Source organism: Mesocricetus auratus, unplaced genomic scaffold (assembly GCF_017639785.1).
Source record: "Mesocricetus auratus isolate SY011 unplaced genomic scaffold, BCM_Maur_2.0 Super-Scaffold_100676, whole genome shotgun sequence".
NCBI lineage: Eukaryota > Metazoa > Chordata > Mammalia > Rodentia > Cricetidae > Mesocricetus > Mesocricetus auratus.
In genome coordinates, this window is record NW_024429266.1 from 18,884,181 (window position 1) to 18,909,868 (window position 25,688).

General features: G+C 39.3%; 1 protein-coding gene and 1 pseudogene across 1 annotated transcript; one reads left to right on the forward strand and one right to left on the reverse strand.

Moving 5' to 3' along the window:
- Window positions 1-5,343: 5,343 nt before the first annotated feature.
- LOC101823837 (olfactory receptor 6N2-like) lies at window positions 5,344-6,288 on the reverse strand. Its single transcript, XM_005078184.2, has one exon. The coding sequence runs from the start codon at window positions 6,286-6,288 to the stop codon at window positions 5,344-5,346; it is 945 nt and encodes a 314-aa protein (XP_005078241.2).
- A 107-nt stretch (window positions 6,289-6,395) lies between these two features.
- The window catches only part of LOC101841640, a 30,335-nt pseudogene continuing 11,042 nt past the window's right edge, over window positions 6,396-25,688 (forward strand).

The following is a 25,688-nucleotide window of genomic DNA, read 5'->3' on the forward strand; positions in this document are numbered from 1 at the left end:
TTTCTTCAAAACTCCTTATATCAGTTTCTGAGGTTTAATCTCAGCTGAGTGAGTACTATCTCCAAGTGTGCACTTGGTTAGACTCAGAATCAAGATGAATAACAAGTTAATTGTATTTAGCCACTGAGTGTGAGACATTTGACTTATTCATTGATATAAAGGTACTTTGAAAAAATTAAGAGCAAGAGACATGTGAAGAGTAGTTGATAAATTCACCTTAAGAGAAGGGAATAATATATTATATTAAGAAACATACAGCTCATGAAGGGATTGGTCTTGTGAAACCACAGGGTTGTGGTGGCGAGGGTCTACCCTCCTCCCAAATAGAAACAGTCTAGACAGGAAGCCATTGAAGAGAACTCTTAAACTTGTGATAGGAATATTCTCCACAGTTGAAGGCTTCTGGTGGGGGTATGGGTGGGGAAGGACTCAGTTTTCTTAATGGGCTGGTCACTGGGAGCTTGACCATGCACCACTGGGCATGTGAGCAACACAAAATAGAGTTGGTATTTTTCTTTCTTCTTCCTTGTTCTGAGAGGAGGTCATACGTGTGCGAGTGTGGAACTGGGAGGACTGAGAAGTGAGTGTGATCAAGGTTATTTTGTGAAACTCACAAATAATCAATAAAAACATGTCGGATAAAAAGAAAAAAAGAAACAGATCACATTAAGTGGATGGAAAATACTAAATCCCCGAGACTGGAAAAGCTTCCCATGGAAATCATAACGTTGGAGACCAAAGTATAAAATACCCATTGCTTCTGAGTGCAATGGTGGGCAGCTTCTGTATCCTTCTTCCTCTGAAATACTCAACTATTCACTGGGATAGATAATTGCAGCAGTCCTTCAATACAATGCAATACAATGCTGTATCTTCTACAGCCCCACACATGGGACCATGGTTTATCCAAACCCTTAAATTAATAATGGGGCTACTCAAAGTAGCAAAGTTCATATTCTGAGTTTCTCCTTATTTTCACATTACATTTGTCCTTCTGCATTTCTATTTTGCCAGCCAAGCTCGGAGAAGAATTGTCTCAGAATTTCTACATTTGATGTGATATCTCCATTTGCATGTCTGAAATCATGCTAATGACTGAGTGGATTATGCTCTCAAGTCCTGTGTCTCAGGTTATTATTAATCAGATGCAAATGCCTGAGCATAGAAGTAGGAGATGCTACGTAGCATTACACAGAAGAGGAATATATACTATCAAGTTGTAATCTGTAGCAAAGGATGGCTTTTAAAATTATCTATATAAAAGTTTTAAGTGGGAAGGATATAATATATGTACAAAAATTCAATAGATCATTAGTAAATTTTCAAAAAATAGCACATGCCCATGAGAAATTAGAAGTAAATTAATGAATGCTTTATAAACTTAGGGACATTGAAGAAGAGTGAGAAGAAGAATCATTGAAGTCAGAGATGGTGGATGAGTACAAGCAAGCTTTTTTCTGGACAAAGTAGGGCAGATATACATATGAACTCACATCACTTATGACAACATCCGTAATAAGACCATGCCAGGCTAAATCTCAGCACGGAGAGGAGGGATGAACATGAAGTCATATTCTTAGCTGTGGCTATTGGCAACTGATAGCTCTGTGGCAGAGAGAGAGTCAGTTTTCTTTGAGGGCATACCGCCCACCCCTAAGTCCACCAAGCTGCAGTGGAAGGCCATATACCCAAAGATATATGGGAAGCACAAATAGAACTTGATGAGTTTAAATTTTTAAAATTATTTTTATTTCATGTACATTATTTTGCCTCTATGAGGGTGTTGTATTCCATGGAACTGGAGTTATAGACAGTTGTGAGCTGCCCTGTGGGTGCTGGGAATTGAACTCTGGTCCTTTGGAAGAGCAGTCAGTGCTCTTAACCACTGAGCCATCTCTTCACCCTGAGTTTAAACTTTTTTGAAATAATAAAGAGGATGCAAAATTAAGTTGGGTAAGGAAGTGGAGTAGATCTGGGAGGATGTGGGGGAGGGGGTGAATTATTCAAAATACATCATAGGAAACTTGCAAACACATTCATAAATTATTGTAAGCTGTATTTATCAATAATGATATTTCAAAATTGTGCCCTAAAGGCTACAAAAAAGGCATCAGGTACAGCTAAACTATACCCGATAAACAAGAAAATGATGTCTTGTGGTCATAGTTCATTCCACAAAATAACTGAGCAGGTTTGCATTCAGGGTCCAGGGTTCTTACTAATTCCATCTTTCTTTGCTACTTACTGTACTGGAGTTAGGACAAAGTACCAATAACCCGCATGAGGAATGCTGGACTTACTGCAAGTGTACTGTGAGTGATGTGTTTACTTTTAGTACTGACCTCTTCTACTGTCTGTTCTACTAAAGTCATCAAGATCCAGCATTGGAGGAGTGGCCAAAAGTTAACATGAACGTTTAGCTCCATACATCACAATCGGCACTTATAAAATTCTATGTCGTTTGAAGTACAAAATGGAATAAATAGCTGCTTCCTGCCAGAGCCAGCCTGAGAGACTCCAATTCCCCGAAATACCATCTGGCCACTCAAAGAGTATGTAGAGGGGATGAAGATCCAGTCGCATTACACACAAATGATATAAATGTTATTTGTACGTTTTGAAAAGCACTGTGTAAAAATAGCCTCAGATTCATGTTGTAAGGGAAAGACCCAAGGAGGTTAAGAGATAAAATGGTGTACAATGAAAGGCAAAGGTAGTTTGGAGTTATGAATGTATTTGCAAGAGGCATTTTCTCTGGATAGAATTAAAGAATAGTAATATAATGTCTGTCACACGTATTCGATTTTTTAAAAGTCTGTTTATTTATTCACTTATCCATTTTCCTTCAAATACAAATGAATAAAAATTCATGGTGTAGTAGCCATCGTTTTCCTAAGTTGACTGGCCACTAGCTCTGCAGTAGATACATAAGTACCACTATCCTACTATAGAGCATGGATACCATAGGAATGGAAGCCCACAGGGTTAATTACTAAAGTGATGCAAGCCACTGGCAGAACAAACAAGTCCCAGCAGTTCTTTAGTGCTGACGACACAGAAAACAATTCCTTTGAAATCACAATCAGAAGTTAGAGGCATAAGGAGAGAAAAGACAAGGGTCTCAAACAAAAGCCAGAATAATGGAGTACTGTACAGTACTGTACCCAGCACTGAAAGAGCATAGGGTTAATGATCATGTCCAAGTGCTCTGGTTACATAAGGAGGACTGTGAACACAGCTCAGGAGGAGATGTGTCATTGGAATGCCTCGAGTATGCTGCATAACACCCCCACAAATGTAAGATATATGTACAGCTAAGCATTCTCAAATGAGCAAATCCTTCTTGTAGCGATGTGGAAAATGTTGGATAATAACATTTATGTTGTTCCTAAGATCCTATCACAGTACCCATTTTACAGATTAAGGAAATTAAGGCAGAGATTTTAAATACATTGCCTAAGGCCATAAAGCAAGTGAATATTAGAATTAATGTTTGAACCCATGAAGGAAACCTTCAGTCTCTTTTCTAATCACCACTGTGAGATAACAAGGTCAATTTGTTTACTGAACATTCATTGGAATTTTAGAATATTCTATTACAGACATTGTAAAACAAAGAGAAGTCAGAAAGCAGGTATTTTTCCCCAGTAAATAGAAAAGCTGGGGCTGAATTTGACCAATAAATTTCCTTTCTTGGGGATATTCAGAATATGCTCTCCTGGACCTGGATCAGATGATGCTTTAGAAAATGTTGCAATTAGAATCGAAACTTCCTCAGCTGGAAGGAATGTCAGCCACCTTCCCTGCCAGCCACTCAGATTTCACACAAAGTTGAGCTTGACGTGACCCTGCCAAGGTCAGCTAGACATCTGGATGACATCTGGTTGAATTCAACTCTTGAAGGCAATTCCTTTCTAATTTTGTTGTGACAACAGTGAAACAATAACCCTTAGTCATCATAGGGATATGATGAAGGTTTTAAAATGTGTTTTAGGCTAGGCATGATTTTACAGCTGTTGTTAAGCCCCAATACACTGAAGCACTGTACTGTGTGTTTAAGGCCTGTCTGTCTAGTATATAAAGTGAAACTCAAGCCAAGCTGGATACAGCTTCAACTCAACTCATACACACACACACACACACTACACACACACACACACACACACACACACACACACACACACGCACACTCCACACACATACCTGTGTGTATACAGAATTTTTATAATCACCAATCCTGATGTGGTAAGTATTAAAAATTTCATTACTTTGATTTTTGTAGTGACACATATGTAAGAATGAGAAAAAATGCCACACGTTCACACAGTGCCTAGTCTCCCTCAAGGCTTTAGTTCTGTCATTCCAATTACAGACCAGCCCTAAGTGGGTACCTGGTGACTCAGAGTTCACAAAGTCTGAAATGTGGAGGCTAAAGGGAACAGTATTGTCAGACTTTGAGCAGAGGACGGGGCCTGACACCACAGATTTGTGTGGTATTTTTCTTTCTACTGTGTACACACCCACCTTTCCTGACACACCTCAGTTTCTTTCTGCTCCTCCTGGAAAGGATGGCTTCAGATTCATTGTTAGTAATAAAATAACCACGATTCTGAAAGTGAGCTCATGCTCAGCTCCACTGCCCTTGTCCCGTAAGAGACGAGGTGAGCAATTCTAGTCTCCAGGCCCGAAAGCTCTGTCATCCTCTGCTGACTCTGGTACTGTGAGTCAAGATTACTGGGCTGGACCAGCTGGGAGCTGTCTGCTCATTGTGAGTCTCCACACATGCTGTCATTGAATTGTTTCTGTCACCTTTGTTGCCTGCCCTTTAAACTCCCTGTTGAGATCATGGTTTGAAATGAAGAGGCTGCTGCTGGCTGTAGGGGGCCTTACTTCAGTGTTGTCACGTCTGCTTTTTTCATCTGCTACACTTTAGAGATTTGTGAATTCTGAGCTATCGTTTACCTACTCAGGGCTGGTCTGGTAATTAGAAGGACAGAAAGTCTTGACAGGGAGTAGGCACTGGACAAATGTGTTTATCTTTTCTCACTCTTGTATGTGTCCCAGTTCAAAAACTAAAGTCATAAATTCAACTGAAATATTTTCTCTATGCAAGTTTTTAATCTGCTGTGGCATTTCTTCATTGGAAAGGATTAGGGAGGAAATACTTCTTTTCCCTCAACTGCCTCCACCTTTGACTGGTGTAAGACAGTGGGTCTGTGCAGCATCGTGAGTGCTAAATTGAGTGGTAATCTTATCGGCATTTATTTAGGTTCTGCAAAAACGATTAACAAACCAGTTGATCCTTACTTTTGCCCAGAATGTGGATAACACCAAAAGAGATAATCAGGCTTCCCTCAGCGAAGTCCTGATCTTGTCACTGACCCTTTTCACAGCCTCCTTCACCTCTTTGTTACGAAGAGAATAGATGATGGGGTTGAGGAATGGAGTGAGAAGGGCGTACACTAGAGCAATAAGTTTGTCGGTGCTCTGAGGTCTGTTCTGAGGCGAGCCCACATACACGGTAAAAGCAGAAGCATAGAACAGCGCCACCACTGTCATGTGGGAAGAGCAAGTGGAGAAGGCTTTGGCACGGCTGGCTGCTGAAGGCAGCTTCAGAACAGCCGTCAGAATACCGCCATAGAGTCCCAAGATGAGGACAAAATTGCATCCAGTGGCCACACCAATCACTGCTCCATGAACCTGAGCATGCCAGCTTGTGTCCACGCATGCCAACCGCATTAGTGGTGCTAGGTCACAAAAGTAATGGGCTACCTCTTTCAAGCAGTAGGGCAAAGTGGCAGTGAGACTGGCAGGCACCAGGGCAGCTGAAAAGCCAGCCACCCAAGTGGCACCTGCTAGCCACAGCTGTATCTGTCTGCTCATGAACGCATGGTAATGCAGTGGGCGACAGATGGCCAGGTAGCGGTCCAGAGCCATGACACCTAACAGGTAGCACTCAGTCATGCCTAAGGAATGGAAGACATACAACTGGACAAAGCATGCAGCCGATGGGATGGGTGAACGTCCACGGAGCAGGGTATGTAGCAAGGTGGGCACTGTGGTGCTGACATACCAGAGTTCCAGGAAGGAGAGGACACTGATAAAGAAGTACATGGGAGTCGACAGCCCTGAATCTGCTTGGACAAGGACAATGATAAACAAGTTCCCTCCAAGTGTGAGGAGATAGATGCACAGGGTTCCCAGAAAGGCAAGAGGTCTCAGAGTGCCAGAAGGAGTGAAGCCAGCAAGGGTGAAAGTCTGGGTCCAGGTGTGGTTAGCATGATCCATACTTCCAAGAAGGAGAGGGGAGCAGTTAAGTTACAAGATGCGCTACTGCAGGCTCCTTCATCTCTTGATGAAATAGTCCTAGAGCCAAGAACAGCAACTGTGAGCACATGGCTGAGCTTGGACATCATCTGATTGAATCCCTCATGTTTCCACAGTGGAACTTCAGCTTTCCCCTTCCTCGTCCCCCACCCAAGGTGAAATGGTGGCTGTATGCTGGACTGGAACTAGAAGTGAAGACTCCCGACTCTGTTTAGTGTTTGTGTATGTTCTACTACTGGACTCTTGAGAGTCCAGCAACTCAATTCTCCGCTGTCCCACTATCAATCACAGAGAAGAGGAAGCTTTTCTACTGTAATCTCTCCTATGACCTCTATCTTTGCTGCTCACTCTGTGTATCCAGTTTACAATAACAAAATATACAGAGGTATTGTGCTGTTGTAAAGGAAGGATTGCCATCTAAAGGTGGTTATTGTGACCTCTCTCAGGAAGTCTTCTTACTCTTTAACTATTCTTCTAAGTAAGGGTTAGGTGATCTGGGCATGATAATGGTGCAGACTCTCCAAGAATACTCCCTAAAATATCAGGCCCATGGTATCCAATTGTTACTCACTCAACAGTCATACTGCACCTTCTAAAATCCAGTCATCATGAAAGACAGGTAACACCGATTATCAAAGAAGAAAAGCACCAGTGAGAATCCCCAGGCAGGGAGGAGACTGCAGCAGCCTGAGACTGGCTGCATGCCCTTGCTCTGACACACCCCCGTTGTACACTCTGAACTGGGGGATTTTTCACTTAACCAACTTCCTCTTCCATACAAGGAAGAACAGGAAGACTTGGCAGTTGGTTCCTAAAACTCTTACAAGTTCTCATCTCCCAAGGTTATTGGGAAATAATTGTGACTTTTGTGGGCATCAAGTCGAATTTCACTTGAGTTTTCTTACCATGCCCTGTGAGGACTCACTTGGAAAGGTGAAAGCTCTGGCCTAATTCTCTTCTGATCATTGGACACCCTCTTCACAACCTTCACACATTACCTGATCTCTTGACAGCACTAGAACCTGCAGCATCCTCCTCAGAGCAATTTCCATATCTGTCTACTTATATTCAAAACTCGTAGAAGAGCCACTTTCCCAGAAGCTCCTTATGGGGTGTTCCCTGGAGCTGTGAGTGTGATGAGCTCTCAGTAAAAGTCCCTCTGGAGCAAGGGGTTGGCAGGGAGAAGTGAAACACACAAGTTATGTTTCTCAGATAACTTCTCTTCATCCTGCACCCAAGACTGACACCTTCATCAGTAAATTCATGCTCCAGTAAGAGACAATAAGTACTAATGCTATGGGAAATGATGTCAAAAGAAGAGATGAATAGTTGTGTAAAATAATGTTATAGTGAATTTAATTTTTAATCTAGATATCCTTTTTATCAGCATATTTGTTCATGATATTATTTCCTAAGGAAAAATTGTGAACCAAAGTTCAAAGTGGTATAATAGGTAGTTAAACCATTGTGACAAGAAGTACTCATTCATCAAATATTTATGGAGCGCTTTCTGCTTTCCATATTTTGTACTAGGATAGAGATGGTACAGAGAACAATATTTATTTCCTCAAGAAATTTAATTTGTAGTGTGAGACATATCTCTAAATAGAAAGTAGAAAGATAGAAAAATAAAACAATAAAGGATATGTAAACATGTGAGAAGATATCAACTCAACACTAAAAATATGGAGTGTTCAACCTAGAGATATATTGTGGTATTTCCCTCATTATTTTTTACTTTGACAAAGACCTTGAATTGTTTTTCATTATATTTTTTATATTTTTTTAGATAAAAGCTTGCTTCACATGTCAATCCCAGCTTCCTCCTGTCCTCCTGCACACCTCCACCATCCCCCCCTCAGCCTCCCACCCTATATCCACTCCCTTCCATGTAGGGGATATCCAGAGTCTGTCATTTTGTTCAGGGCAGGGGCCAGGCCCTCCCCGAAGAGTCCAGGCTGAGAGAGTATCCCTCTCTGTGGTATGGACACACAAAGTCCATTTGTATGCCAGGGATAAATACTGATCTACTGCTCAGGGCCCCATAGATTGTCCAGGCCTCTTCGCTGACACCCACAATCAGGGGGTCTGTATCAGTCCCATGCTGGCCTCCCAGCTGTCAGTCTGGGGTCCAAGAGCTCCCCCTTGTTCAGGTTAGCTGTCTCTGCTGGTTTCACCAGCCCATTCTTTATCCATTTGCTCACCATTCCTCCCTCTTTGTCACTGGGTTCCAGGGGTTCAGTTTAGTGTTTAGCTGTGGCCTCTACTTTCATCATTCACTGGATGAAGGCTTTAGGATGGCATATAAGGTAGTGTCAAACTCATTATCAGGGATGGGCATTTAATGTAGTCTCTCCACCAGTGCTCAGTTTGCCAGTTGGTGTCATCCTTGTAGATTGCTAGAGATCTCACTGGTGCCAGATTTCTCTTCACACCTATCATGGCTCCCTCTATTATGGTATTTCTCATCGTGTTCTACCCTATTCTTCCCCCAACCCAAACTTCTTGCTCCCCCATGATCTCCTCTTCTCCTTCTCTCTTTGTCCCAGCTGGGAAAAAAGATCAAGAAGTTTACAAACATACTTGATTTGGAAACTGGCAAATTGACAGGTATTTTCAAGCATTTATGTATTGACATATAAAAAAACATGCTTCAAACGAAACATTAGCAATACTTATGTAAACTTCATACTTATCTTCATTAAAACCAGGTTATCGCATTTCTAGGAATACACTCTGTGTGTGTGTGTGTGTGTGTATACATAAATACACATATAGATGTATTTCCTTTTAGTCTTATTTATAATTGTAAAAGTCCAGAAGCCTTTCTATAATAGGAGCTGGTTAAATAACACAAATCAGGAGATACCAAGAAGCTTATTATAAAAATCTGAATGCCCTTAATGAAATGATATATAAAAAATTTCCAGTATGAATAGAAATACTTACATTAGTTTGTTTTTGCTAAAGAAAATACTGGAGAGTTGTAGAAAACACTATCATATTTTTTCTATGAGTACAGTATGTGTCAAAACACAGAAAGGGAGAAATTAGGTTTAGAAGTGGGAGAAACATTCATATTGCCTTCTGTGTATTAACTTGACTATTAAAATAATATAGGTATGTTATCTAATGTACAGTTGTCCTCACTTTAAAAACTCACATTAGTGTGATGACATTGTGTCCTGCTCTAGCAATCAATGATTAGTGAATATCCCCTGAGTTGTGGGGTGACTGCTAAAGACTCTATACTAAGACTGCAAGTTCTTCATGCACATCATGGAGTATAGACCCCAGTGATGAATTAATTTGCTCTAAGAGATGGTCAGCACTTCTTTTGGGTATTACCAAAGTTTGTGCTACTCTGGTAGTGTTCTGTTCTCTTCACAACTACTTCCCAATAAGACAAGTTGAGATAACTATAATTAGTAAGACAACAAGTAAGGAGAAAACAGTTATGGTGCCTATTTTACATAGGTAAGAATAATGACAAGGATGCCCAAGTTCTCACTAAACACCCTGGTCCAAAGGAAATGATGGACTTGAATTACTACTAATTTGACTGTTCTTTATAAGAAAAATATGATATATATGAAAATTCCCCTTTATGGAATTTATATGTAAAATATTACAAGTAGCATCTTTCTCATATGGATATATACATTCCATGTGTTTTACATGTATAAAATACTTTAGCCCAAGAATTCTCTCAACTTACCTAATGTCCGAATTTCAAAACAGAGAAAGACAAGTGAAAAATTCAAAGACATTATAGGTAAAAACTATGAAAGATAATGATTGAACCATGGGAAATGATGTTAAAATGCCATCTTTAAACACTATCTGCCCTGCATTTGGACAAAGGGGGATTTTTTACCACCTAGAAACCCTTTTCAGTGCTCAAACTTCCATCAGCCACTTTGTATATTTCATTTCTTTTAATCTTTCTGGGAGTTTGTGTTCATTGATATGTTTTTAGGGTAAGGAAAAATATTTCAGAGGTTCATGTTTTTGCCCAGAATTTTATAACTAAAAGGAGGCAAAATCTGGATACATGTGGACATATTTACCTCCCTTTGTCATATTCAGAAATTGCCTGTCTGACTGGACCTACATCAGGTCCTTCTTTCTTCAGACAGGGTTAGTCTTGGAAGTGATCTCAAAGGTAGAGCACTTGCCTAGCACACTCATGGTCTGACATTCAAAGCAGTGCTGCAACCACATAACCAAATTTTCTTAAGGTGGAAAGAATTTGAAAAGTCATCTACAACCAGCAGGTATTTTGCAGAGACAGAATGAGGCCAAGAATGTTGCAATAGAGCAGCAGGAGTTACCAAATTCATCCAAGTTAGATAAATGTATGTATATCTGTAGGAAATTTAGAACTGTTTCTTTATGTGCTTTAAATGACTGGCATGGTCTTTTAGAAAGAATGTGTAAAGAAATGTAAAACTGGAGAATGCTCTAAAGAGGTGGGTCGGTGCGTACCAGCATCTGATAGTGAGCCTGAAAACCCGAATCCTATCTCTAAGACCCTTATGGTAGAAGGAGAGAACTAACTTCTATAAGTTGTTCTTTGATTTCCACATGTACTCAAATGTACATGCACAAATAGCATGCACTTCCACATGTGCACACATACACATATGTATGTATGTGCACACATACACCACAAATAAATAAATAAATAAAATAAAAAACAGTGGTCATCATGGAGGGATGTTCTTTTAGCCTGGACACATGGGGGAGGGCCTAGGTCCTGCCCTGGATGAAATGACAGACTTTGGAGATCCTCCCAAGAAGGGCCTCACCATCCCTGGGGAATGGTGTGGGGATTGGGTGAGGGGCTGGGGGGAGGGCTGGGGGCAGGGCAAAGGAGGAGGTATGGGAAAGGGAGCTGGGATTGACTTGCGAAGCAAGCATGTTTCTAATTTAAATAAAAACACATATTGGAAAAACAAAACAAAAAAACCAGTGATCATTTACTGGTATGATACAGAAATTTAAAAAATTATTGTCCAGATATAAAATTGATTTTACAAAGAGTATTCAAGACTCACACAGTGGTCTGCCCCTGCCAATTTCTGTGTGTCTAAGGAGCTGTGGCTATTTTTGAATTTCATATCCCCTCCTTGGTCATCAGTTCTGCCGTCGGGAAAGTGAGAGAGCTGAAGCAAGTCATCTCAGAGAAGAAAATGGTACAGAGACCAGGTGGGCATAAGGAAGGTCAGAGTTGTTAACCTCCAGTTCCTATTTTCTATTTCTGTGTGTTTCACCTTGTATTTATATTTTTAGATGTGTTTCTGCATACATGATTTGTTCATCTTTCTATTTGAAAGAAGAGAAATGAGTGTTTTCTGGGATGCTTAGTTTCATCATTATGTAAGACAGATGGGTCATCATTTTCTCTCTAATTTTATAATAATTCTGGGGTCTTCCTGAGGCTCTGTGTTCTGATGAATACAGTCACTTTAGTGAACATTGTATAAATGATATTGCTCCAGTCACTGAAGGCTTGATGGCTATAAATATATAGATTCTGGTTAAATTCCTGATGAAAGGTCTAAATGTGCCTAAAATGGACCTATAAATAGCCTTTCATCTAATCTTAGTCAAAAGTGCTTCCAGTACACTCGGTGTCCAGTTTAGGTAAGTAACTGGAGCTTTAGGTGTCTATTTGATAAATGACAAGTGAATTTATCCACGTGTCATGACCTGTCTTGCCTCAGTGAACTACCATTAAAGTAAGGGTTTGGTGGACAACAAAAAAACGCCACCAATGTTCATGGACTATAGAAATTCTAGACATGGAGAGAAGAAACCACAATGTACCAGCCTCACAATGAGCCTGGAAATGTTAACTAAGCAAGGTTTTAAAGCAACCGTTCAACACTTCCTCTTCTTCAGCAGATCTCAGGAAGTTGCCTTGACTATCCCTATCTTTAGTCACACCGATCATTTATTTCCATGTCCTGTTTTCAAGACAAGGAACTTTGACCCCACTGCTGACTATGGATGCAACACATCCTGCTGGAGCATATGTCTCACAGGGAAGCAGGAGAGGTAGACCTTAAACAGCTTTAGAAATCCTCCTACAAAACTTTTCTTAAGAGCAACTCAGGGGAACAGAGTGAAATACTAACAAGTTTCCTAATGAGAAAACAAACGAGTTGCTTAATTGAGCTGGGAAAGCCAGAAGCCAGAGCAAGGGGAATGTTTCCCAGGAGGAAGCCTATGCCCAATTAATAACCCAGGGCCTCAACTTCAGTAATTATCAGCATTTTCTCTTCAGAGATCACCAGTGCAGGAGTTACACAGTAGGCAACTTTGGGGAGGCCCTCATTGTTTCCCTTTGCTTCCTTTAATTATTCCTAATTAGGATCATGGGAACACAGGCCAAGATGTCAAAGATGCTATGTTAGATTAAGTCTTTGTAGGAGTCCCTTCCCCAGGCCATGTCAGAGACTTTCTCTAAATCGTACAATTACTTCTTGTGTCTACAGTACATAATTTGTTGGCTTAGACTGTATTCCAGTCCTAGGTTAGAATTCAAAGTTTGTCATTAGCTGACTCCAGCATAATGTGAGCTACAGACCTTCCCTGGCCTCAACCTTGTAATACATAAAAGTGATTTCACTCCATGACTTTTATAGTGTTTTGAGCTATAAATCTAAACTGTGATAAATGATATGGAGTACAACATTAAGTATGATGCAAGTAATCCCCTTCCACTATGAGGGTGCTAGCAACAAAGGAGTCCAATCAAGTTCAGTAGGTTGACTTTTGATTACACACACTGGGGGAGGGTGAAAAGTGCCAGTGAATTAAAGTAAATTCAGCTACTTTTGTGTTCTTTTCTGCTCTTTCAGAGCATGTTATCAGCTGCCACTTCTATGAAAACAAAAAAGATTCTAATCATTGCTTATCTTTATACCCCTACTTGTCTATACACATAACTGTTTATTACGATTCTCAGGTGCTACTAAAAAGTAAAATTCACAAGTGAACAATATCATAGAATATTCAGTCAAAACCCCTACACTTTAATTCCAATCCCATATTCCATCAATTTAAAAATGTTTACACAGTTCAGTTAATTTGTTTTGGCCTCATTTGCAAGCTGCAAGCAAAAGCTAAATGGAAGACCAATAGGAAGATTTTGTAAAATAATTTTAATGAACATACAAAAAGTTGCTGCAGGAATGAAACCTAACTTTGTTGACATCTATTATTTTGAGCAGCATAAAAGAATCTAATTCCAAACACAAGAAATGATTTCTAAATCTTAAAATTATCAGGTTAGAGATGAGTTCAATTAATGACTAAAAGCCTAGAGGTCTTCAGCTCTGTGTACTCGTAGTGATCTTTACAAGTCGTTAAATTGTGAAAAAGGCAAGACCTCTGATACATAATAAATACTCATGACGTGAGAGTCAGTGAGGAGGCCTGGGCAACCTATGGGGCCCTGAGCAGTGGATCAGTGTTTATCCCTGTCATACAAACAGACATCGTGTGTCCATAACACAAAGAGGGATGCTTTCTCTGCCTGGACTCTTAGGGAAGTGCCTGGACCCTACCCTGAGTGAAAGTTTGGGATGGAAAATAAGCTCTTCATTTCTTATATGTGTAGTGATAAATATCCTAAACGGGGTGAAATGATATATCATAATAGCTTCTATTTAACTTTCTCTGATGATTAGAAAAACTGAACTTTTACTTTGAGGGGTGTGTTTTTAGTTAGTTTTTTTTTTAATTTTTAAGTAATTCATGCAGGTGTACAATGAAATATCTTAAAAATCACTTCCTGATCCACTGCTCAGGACCCCATAGGTAGCCCAGGCCTCTTCACTGACTCTCACATTCAGGGGGTCTGGATAGATCCCATGCTGGCCTCCCAGCTGTTGGTCTAGGGTTCAAGAGCTCTCCCCTGTTCAGATCAGCTGTCTCTGCTGGTTTTGCCAGCCCATTCTTTGCCAATTTGCTCATCGCTCCTCTCTCTCTGTTGCTGGGTTCCTTGGGTTCTGTTCAGTATTTAACTGTGGGTGTTTGCCTCTGCTTCCATCAGTCACTGGATGAAGGCTCCAGGATGGTTATAGACATCAAGTTCACTATCAGGAATGGTCATTCGAGGTGGTCTATACACTATTGCTTAGCTTGCCAATTGTTGTCATCCCTTTAGATCACTAGAGGTCACAATGGTGCCTTATCTGTCTTTTAACCGATGATTCCCTCTTATCCCTCGAATACTAACAGACATCGTGTGTCCATAACACAAAGAGGGATGCTCTCTCTGCCTGGACTCTTAGGGAAGTGCCTGGACCCTACCCTGAGTGAAATGACAGACTGTAGATATCTCCTATGCTGAAGGAATTGGCAATAGGGTGAGAGGATGGGGGGGGAGGGTGGGGGGAGGGTATGGGAGGAGGGGAGGGAGAGGGAACTCGGATTCACATGTAAAACAAGCTATTTAAAATTAAAATAAAAAGTAAATAAAAAATTAAAAACAATCACTTCCTGACTCACTATACCTCTCCTATATCTTCCCGACACATCCCCCTCCTAACTTCATGTCTTCTCTCTCTCTCTCTCTCTCTCTCTCTCTCTCTCTCTCTCTCTCTCTCTCTCTCTCTCTCTGTGCGTGCATGTGTGTGTGTATGTGTGTGTGTGTATGTGTGTGTGTGTGTGTGTGTGTGTGTGTATACAATAATCCATTAAATCCAATTCAATTACTGCTGCCCAGGTGTGAAGGAGTGTGTGGGGTTCCCACCTGTGGAGACAATTTCAGGAATAATAACTTTCCTTCCCTTAGCAACTACCACCTGCTAATAGTAAGGGGTTGGGGGACAGAAGATATCTGCCTCAATCTGTGTTGGAATTGTGAATGACTTGATTTTGTATATGGGTGCATGCAAATTGATATGGAAATACACTGTTTCATAAGCCAACTAAGAAAAGAATTAGCCAGCTAATAGGATTACAAGTGAAGTTCCATGTTTACATAAGAACTAGTTTTCAAATTCAAATTCAAAATCAATTGTGCCCTACCTTAGCGGTAATGTTAGTAAAATTATGCATATAACCCTTCCCTCTTCTCTTATTTAATGAAACTACTTATGCATACATTTTATGAATATTTGCAATCATACTCTAGACCTGGCCAAAAGGTGGATGCCACTTCTTCAAGTTCCCAACATATTATTGCATAATAAATCTAATATCTGATAATGAAGACACACCCTGCTCGCTTGATACTGAGACTTATTAACAGGCAAATGGATAAACTTTCAGAAAATAAAAAGTGTGAATAAAGAAAAGACTGGAGTGAAGAAGACCAAGGGGCCTGAGGGGCCAGATCATCCTTCCTGTCCTGAAGAAGGCACAGCCAGTGCCAGTTCCCAGTCCTCCAGGTCTCATCTGGCTCCATCTATCACTTCTTTGGCTAAGGTACAAGTTATCTGCCCCCTTTAATTTCCTCAATCCAAATATCACAATCATATCTTGAAGTTCTGAACATGTTCCCCACTTACCACTGAGATTTAATTAGGTAGAAACACATAGAGAAGTTGGATATGACAGAAGTAGATACAATTAATAGCATCCATTATCTGGACATTCCCTTTACTCTATGTATCCTCCCATTCTTCTTAACCCCTCCATCTTTTTCTTACTTAAGAAAATATAACTCATCCCATAACCCTTCTCCAGGTTACAATGCATCTCTCTCTGAGGGTCTTCAGTTGAGGGGCATCTAGGTTGTTTCCAGGTTCTGGCTATTACAAATAATGCTGCTATGAACATAGCTGAGCAGCTGTCCTTATTGTATGAGGGTACATCTTTTGGGCATATGCCTAAGAGTGGAATTGCTGGATCGTGGGGTAGACGGATTCCCATTTTCTTGAGGAATCTCCATTCCGATCTCCAAAGTGGCTGCACAAGTTGGCATTCCCACCAGTGAAGGAGTGTTCCCTTTTCTCCACATTCTCTCCAGCATAAACTGTTATTAGTGATTTTGATTTTAGCCATTCTTATGGGAGTGAGATGGTATCTCAGAGTTGTTTTGATTTGCATTTCCCTGATGGCTCTCCTAATTGGATTGGGAAGGGGTGGGGGGTGAGGGGGCAAGGGTAGGGATTGGGGGAACAAGAAGGAGATGGAAGAAAGAGAGGGGGAAAAGAGGAGGGGAGAGGAAGACTCAAGGGGAGCAGGAAGGTTGAGCCAGGGTAGGAAAAGAGGAAAGAAGGATAAAAGATACAACAATAGAGGGAGCCATTATAAGTTGGAGGAGATATCTGGCACTAGTGAGATCTTTACAGATCTACAAGAATGACACCAACTGACATTAAGGCTACCTTAAATGCCCCCCATGGTAATGAGATTGATGACTACCTTATGTGTCACCCTAGGACCCTCATCCAGTAGCTGACAGAAGCAGAGGCAGACATCCACAGCTAAAAACCAAATTGAACTACTGGAACCCAGTTGCAGGCTGGTGAAACCCACAGAGACAGCTGATCTAAACAAGGGGAACACATGGACCTCAGACTGATAACTGAGAGGCCAACATGGGACTGATCCAGACACCTCCTCCCCACAACCTAGATGCCAGAGAAGAGGCTGTGGCAATCGATGGGACCTTGGAGAGTAGAGCACTATTTATTCCTGGCATACAAATAGTCTCTGGAAGCCCATTCCACATAGAGGGATGCTCTCTCATCCTGGATACATGATAGAGGACCTAGGCCCTGCCCAGGATGATATGACAGACTCTGGAAATACCTTATGGAAGCTTTTACCCTCCTTGGGGAGTAGAGGAGAAAAGGAGTGGGGTAAGCGGTTGGGGAGCTGGGGTAGGAAGGGAAGGAAAGGGAACTGAAAAGTAATGTGTAAAGAGTTGAAAAAAATATGTTCATGAAACCAAAAAAAATAAAGGAAAAGATTTTAAAAAAAGAAAGAAAATATAATCAGGCAGTTAAGCAAAAATACAAGCAATTTTACTCATCAAAACCTTACCATTCAGATAATTTAAAGGTTTTGTTTTGTATTTTCAATTATTTGTATAATTATATGAAGTTTTTTCTAGTGTAACTTCTTATAGTAGTTATTTCTTTTTTCTTCCTTTTTTTATGTAAGTTAGAAACAAACTTGCTTCACATGTAAATCCCAGCTCCCTCTCCCTCCCATCCTCCTCTTCCCTCCCCATCATGCCCCCCAGTCCCCAACCCAATCTCCACTCTGAACCTCAGGGAAGGTGAGGCCCTCCATGGAGGATCTCCAGAGTCTGTCATTTCATCCAGGGCAGGCCTAGGCCCTCCCCCAAGAGTCCAGGCTGAGAGAGCATCCCTCATTGTGGGATGGGCAGCCAAAGTCCATTTGTATGCCATGGATAAATACTACCCAATGCCCCATAGATTACCTAGGCCTACAATATTTATTTCTTTTTTAATTGTTTTTCCAATTTAACATGTCAGGATTGTCTTTCCAAGTCCCTAGGTTAAATGCATATAATCCACTTTCAATGAATATCCCTCAAATGTGTGCATTAAGGATCATTTTGTGGTCTTCAAGATAGCCCAGTAATTTATTTTATGCATATATTATAAATTTTTGTTAATTTAAATTTAGCCATTGCTACTTCTTTACTTATTTACCCATCACTACAACTAAGTATATTGCTTTTTGATTTTTATGTTATAGTAATTGTCTACACCTATGAAAAAAATCAGATCCAAGTGAACTCTAGTCATTCATAGGTAATGACTGTGTGTGACATGATAGATCAGGTTATTTGCACCCCCTTGAGTCTGTGCAACAATGCTATCTCCTTATACACAAATATATGAAGTTCATAGATTTTCATTGTTGTGCATGTTCTGTCTAACAGGTACACAATCTTCTTTTCATTGGAATACTCTGTTGAAATCCAGTGAGCTCAGAACACTATGCAGAAAAGAAATTAGATGCCTATCAATAACTCTCTGATTTTCCATATCACTGTTGTTGAAGAAAACTCTCTATCCATGTTTAAGGACATGTGTCCAATCAAAGTAACTAACTCTGCTTGAACCTATTTAAAAGAGTTGGCTATGGGCCAGGTCAGGTTGTTTTTGATCATTTAACTGTAACAGATTGGTATCTCCTGAGGAAATGTACTGTAATTTGTACCCTCAGAATAACTGTAGGTAGTCCAGTGGCAACTAAAGTCCTATGTCACCTTTCTGGTTACTATTACCATTCTTGATTTTCAACAGTATCTAATTTCCACATTTTACATTGTTCTGCCATAAAAATAAAGGATATATTTGAATTAATGATGATTTCACTTAAATACTTCATAAAATTGCTCTCAACAGCATGTGCTGTGTTCACGCTAAACATCTTTTATGTTAGAAAGATTACTGAGATTCTCAGTGAGTGTTCAAACATCTGTGGCTGAAGCCCTTTGCTTTAATTCATTAGGCTTTTGGCCAATGAAAGAATTCCTCTTTAGTTTATTCCTAGTTCTGCAAATGCATAAAAATTGTTAGGACTAACATAGAGATTGTGATTTATCTTACGTGAAGTTTAATTTGCATTTGCTGCTAAACTTACAAGTTTATATCCCTGTGTTTGTCCATCCTAGAACCAAAACACACAGACCCCAAACCAGAGCATTACCAGAGAATCCTAAAGGACCCCATGACAGTGGTGGTGCTCATTGCAACAGACCCATTTGAGTCATCAGAACATGGAATGAAGAACATGTTTCATGCTACAGTGGCTACTGTGAACCAGTATTTCCATGTGAAAGTTTTCAACAACAACCTGAAAGAAAAGTTCACAAAAGATAATTTCATCATAATCTCCAATTACTTCAAGTTCAGAGGAATCCTAGATATAAATGAAGCTTCCCCTGTGGTGGAAACTGGTCCTGACTAAATGATTGAAGCTCCAAGTATATTATCTGAAGAGCAAATAAACTTCCCAAGATTTCTGATATACACAAGTATGCCTCTGGAACACTGGTTTATGGATTATTTACATTACACAAAGTAATGACTGAAAATTTGTTTCTGTCTTTTTCTCCACCAACACCTGGACTCAAATATGATAAGTTTCCAGTCAGGGCATAATGACAATATTGTAACACAAGATTTTACCATGTATGGGGATAGCAGGTGAAACCATTCCACATATTAAGGAATAAGAGTGGGTGATGACCTTTTAACAGCCTACTTCCTAAGATATCTCTGAAAGAGTACTCTGCAGTCCTAAATATATACTTATAAAACAGAGAGGCACTCCATTTCATAAAATAAATTCTAACAGTTTTAACAATAGATTTTTAAAACCATTAAAGAGAAATATTTAACTACTGAGAGGGTCAAAATAATACCTATATAAATGAGAATATATGCAACCCTGTAGATTTTATTAATCAGTACCATGAATAGGATAGCTGTTCTCACAATATGTAAATGGCATGCAAAATTTTAGAGATGACAGGAAAAATACCACTGTGCTACAAGGTGTGACGAGTGAAAGGCTGTGATGATATGGAGAGGAAGCACCTGGAACTTTTAATTCTTACTACTCTACTATCTCTGAAGCTGAAACAAGTCCAAAAATAATGGAAAATAATTTTTAGAAGAAAAACGCTAATGCTTTTTGGAGGAATATATAACTCACAACCTGGTACAAAAGACTAAGAGCAAATATACCTAAAGAAAACTGAAAGACTATGTAGGAAGTGCCAATTGCACTAGTTATCAACACTAGTATAAATAAATGCCTTCTATAAATATGATAGTATTCAGTTAGTGGAACACAGAAAAATCAACAGATATGTAGCAAGGAAGTAGAACATTATTTCAAAAAAATATGGCATTATATCATGAGGAAAGAATGAAGAACTATGAAAAAGTAGGAATGTTTATGTAGCGTGAAAACAGACTGAATCACGTTCTTGCTTTGAGTTCTTTTATATTTGTTTGGTTTTTGAGATAGGACCTCACTATATAACTCTGCCTGCCTGCCCTGGAACTGATTATGTAGATCAGGGTATCCTCAAACTCATAGAGCTATGCCTGTGTCTATCACCTGAGTAGCCTGCATGTATACATCTAGGTAATACTTGATATTTGTCTTACAATACATAATAAGATAAATTAAAGACCTAAAATAGAATTTGATATTATTAGTTTGACATGTATTTTACTTTTTTCTCTTTATAGTTTTAAAATATATTTAAATGACTCTTGGCTCCCCCCACACCCACCTCCCTTGGCTTCATGTGAGTGTGGGCCCTCCTCAGGCCCCAACTCCCGCCCATCACCTCCTCCCTCAATCTTCCTGTGCCTGATCCTCAAATCGAGTGGACCCATCTAGACAGGAAGGTCGTGAGTCCTGCCACACCCCACCCTTGGTTCCCCCTCCGCCCAGATCTGCTTGAGTATGGAGAATACAAGAAGAAGGCAGACCATCTAGAGTTGCAGACCCTGAAATCTTGGCCTACATACACCACCAGGAGACCAGTGGAAACAGAGAGAACCCACCTGAACCCATTCGAGGAAGGGATGGGAAGATGACAGTATAAGAACACACTCAGCAATAGACAGACCAATATGACACCACAAGAATCTAGAGACTCCATACCAGCAAGACGCAAAAAGCACAACGCAGATGAAGCAGAAGAAACAGACCTTAAAAATTATTTTATGAAGATGATAGAGATCCTCAAAGAAGAAATGAGAAAATCCCTTGAAGAAATAGAAGAAAAAACAAACCAAAATTTCAATAAACAAGCAAATCTCTTAAAGAATCTAAAGAGAGTCAAGAAAAAACAAATAAGTGAAGGAAACAACACAAACAGTTCAAGGCTTGAAAGATGAAAGAGAAACAATAAAGAAAACACAGAATGAGGAGATGCTAGAAATAAAAAATCTGGGTAAATGATCAGGTACTTCAGATGTAAGTATAACCAATAAAATACAAGAGATGGAAGAGAGAATCTCAGGTGTTGAAGACTCATTAGAGGATATACAGTCATCGACCAAAGAAAATCTCAAGTCCAACAAATCCCTAACACAAAATATCCAGGAAATATGGAACACTGTGAAGAGACCAAACCTAAGAATAATGGGTATAGAAGAAGATGAAGAAATACAACTCAAAGGTACAGAAAACATATTCAACAAAATCATAGAAGAAAACTTCTCCAACCTAAAGAAGGATATACCTATAAAAGTACAAGAAGTTTACAGAACACCAAATAGACTGGACCACATAAAGAATTCCCTTAGCCACATAATAATCAAAACACCAAATCTACAGAATAAAGAGAAAATATTAAGAGCAGCAAAAGAAAAAGGCCAAGTAACATATAAAGGCAGACCTATCTGAATTATACCTGACTTCTCAATGGAAGCTATGAAAGCCAGAAGGTCCTGGATAGATGTCCTACAAACACTAAGGGAACAAAGATACCAGCCCAGACAAAAGCTTTCAGTTACTATAGATGGAGAAAACAAGATATTCCATGACAAAACCAGATTTAAACAATGCATATCCACAAATTCAGCCCTACAGAAAATACTGGAATGAAAGCTACAACCTAATGAAGATAACTACACTCACAAAAACATAGACAATAGATAATCACACTTTACCACACACCAAAAGAATAAAGGGGGGGGGGAATCCACACACAATAATACCACCACCGATAAATCCAAAACAAACAAGAATCAACAATCAATGGTCATTAATATCCCTCAACGTCAATGGTTTCAATTTGCCTATAAAAAAACACAGGCCAACAGAATGGATATGAACACAGAATCTATCCTTCTGCTGCATACAAGAAACACATCTCACCATCAAAGACAAACGTTACCTTAGAGTAAAGGGTTGGGGAAACATTTCCCAATCAAACGGATACATGAAACAAGCTTGTGTAGCAGCAATCCTAATATCTAACAAATTAGAATTCAAATTAAAATGAATCAAAAGAGATGAACAAGGGCATTTCATGTTCATCACAGGAAAAGTCCATCAAGATGGAGTCTCAATTCTGAACATCTATGTCCCAAATATAAAGGCACCCACATTCGTAAAAGAAACATTACTAAAACTCAAATCACACATAAAACATAGTAGGAGACTTAAGCACCTCTCTCTCACCACTAGACAGGAACGCCTACGGAAACTTAACAAAGAAACAAAAGAACTAACAGAAGTTATGACCCAATTGGTATTAACAGACATCTATAGAAAATTCCATCCAAAAACAAAAGAATATACCTTCTTCTCAGCTCCATATGGAACCTTCTGTAACATCAACCACATACTTAGCAACACAGCAAACCTCCACAGATACAAAAAAAAAAATTGGAAAAACCCCTTGTATCTTATCAGACCACCATGCTTTAAAGTTAGAATTCAACAACAACACAAATTGCAGAAACCCCACAAACGGAACAATGGGCAATTGCACCATTCCTGGGTCAAGGAAGAAATAAAAAAAGAAATTAAAGACATCCTGGAATTCAATGAGAATGAAGACACAACATACCCAAACTTATGGGACACTTGAAAGTAGTGCTAAGAGGAAAGTTCATAGCACTAAGTGCCCACATGAAGAAACTGGAGAATAGTCACACTGAAGAATTAGCAGCACAATTGAAAGCTCTAAAAAAAAAAAGAAGAAGCAAACTCACCCAGGAGGAGTAAACACCAGGAAATAATCAAATTGAGGGCTGAAATCAATAAAGTAGAAACCAGGAAAGCATTACAAATAATCAATGAAATAAAGAGTTGGTTCTTTGAGAAAATCAAAAAGACAGACAAACCTTTATCCAAACTAACCAAAAGGCAGAGAGAGAGTGAGAGAATGCTAATTAACAAAGTCAGAAATGAAAATGGGGACACAACAACGGACACTGAGGAAATCTAGAGAATCATCAGGTAATGCTTTGAAAACCTGTACTACAAAAAATTTGAAAATCTAAAGGAAATGGACAATTTTTTGAATAGATATTACCTGCTAAAATTAAATCAAGAACAGATAAGCAATTTAAACAGACCTATAATCTCTAATGAAATAGAAGCAGTCATCAAAAGTCTCCCAACCAAAAAAAAGCCCAGGGTCAGATGGTTTCAGTGCAGAAATTCAAAGACAGGCTAATGCTATTACTTTTCAAACTGTTCCACACAATATAAGCAGAAGGGGCATTGCCTAACTCTTTTTACAAGGCTACAATTACCTTGGTACCCAAACCCCACAAAGACACAAATAAGAAAGAGAACTACAGACCAATATCCCTCATGAACATGAATGCAAAAATACTCAATAAAATATTAGCAAATCGAATCCAAGAACACATCAGAAAAATCATTAACCATAATCAAGTAGGCTTCATCTTGGGGATACAGGGATGGTTCAACATACGAAAATCTATCAGTATAATTCACCATATAAACAAACTGCAAAAGAAAAACCACATGATCATCTCACTTGATGCGGAAAAATCCTTTGACAAAATTCAACACCCCTCCATAATAAAGGTCCTGGAGAGATCAGGGATAAGAGGAACATACCTGAACATAATAAAAGGAATATGCAGTAAACCAACAACTAACACCAAACTAAATGGAGAGAAACTCAATGCAATTCCTTTGAAATCAGGAACAAGACAAGGCTGTGCACTCTCTCCATATCTCTTCAATATTGTATTTGAAGTTCTATCTAGAGCAATAAGAAAACAAAAGGGGATGAAGGGAATACAAATTGGAAAAAAGAAGTCAAACTTTCACTATTTGCAGATGATATGATAGTTTACATATGTGACCTGAAAAACTCTACAAGGGAACTCATACAGCTGATAAACATCTTCAGCAAAGTTGCAGGATTCAAGATTAACTAAAAAAATCAGTAACCCTATTATATAGAGACACTAAGTGGCTGAGAAAGAAATCAGAGAAATAGCACCCTTTACAACAGCCCCAAACAACACAAAATATTTGGGAATAATGCTAACCAACAAGTGAAAGACCTGTACAGCAAGAACTTTGGGTCGTTAAAGAAAGAAATTAAAGAAATCTCTCCCATGCTCTTGGATTGTTAGTATTAACATAGTAAAAATGGCAATCTTGTCATAACCAATCTACAGATTCAACACAATCCCCATCAAAATATTCATACAATTTTTCACAGATGTCAAAAGAACAATGCTCAACTTTATATGGAAAAACAAAAGACCCAGAATAGCTAAAGCAACCCTGTCAATAAAGGAACTTCCAGAGGCATCACCATCCCTGATTTCAAGCTCTATTACAGAGCTATAGTCCTGAAAACAGCTTGGTATTGGCACAAAAATAGACAGGTAGACCAGTGGAATTGAGTTGAAAACTCTGATACTAACCTACACACCTATGACCATTTGATTTTTGACAAAGAACCTAAAATTATACATTGGAAAAAAGACACCATCTTCCACAAATGGTGCTGGCATAATTCATTGCTTGCATGTAGAAGACTGCAGATAGATCCAGGTCAATCACCTTGCATAAAACATAAGTCCAAATCGATCAAAGACTTCAACATAAATCCAGCCACACTGAATATGTTAGAAAAGAGAGTGGGAGGCACATTTGAGCAAATTGGTAAATGAGACCACTTCCTGCACATAACACCAGTAGCATAGACACTGAGATAAACAATTAATAAATGGGATCTCCTGAAACTGAGAAGTTTCTGTAAGGCAAATGACATATTCAACAAGACAAAAAGGCAGTCCACAGTATGGGAAAAAATATTTACTAACCCCACATATGACAAAGAACTCAATAAGCAAGTCTCCAAAACACCAAAGGATCCAATTAAAAAGTGGGGGGTCTGAACTAAATAGAGAATTCTCAATAGAGGAGTTTAAAATGGCTGAAAGACACATGAGAAAGTGCTCAACATCCTTAGCCATCATGGAAATTCAAATCAAAACAACTCTGAGATACCATCTTACTCCTATCATAATGGCTAAAATCAAAATCACCAATGACAATTTATGCTGGAGAGGATATGGAGAGAGGGGAACACTCATCCACTGCTGGTGGGAGTACCAACTCTTACAGCACTTTGGAAATCAGTATGGAGATTTCTCAGAAAATTGGGAGTCAGTCTACCCCAAGATCCAGTAATTCCACTCTTAGGCATATACCCAAAAGATGCACATTCATACAACAGGAACATCTGCTACAGTATGTTCATAGCAGCATTATTTGTAATAGACAAAAACTGGAAGCAACCTAGATGCCCGTCAACTGAAGAGTAGAGAAAATGTGGTACATTTACACAATGGAGTATTACTCAGTGGAAAAATCAATGGAAT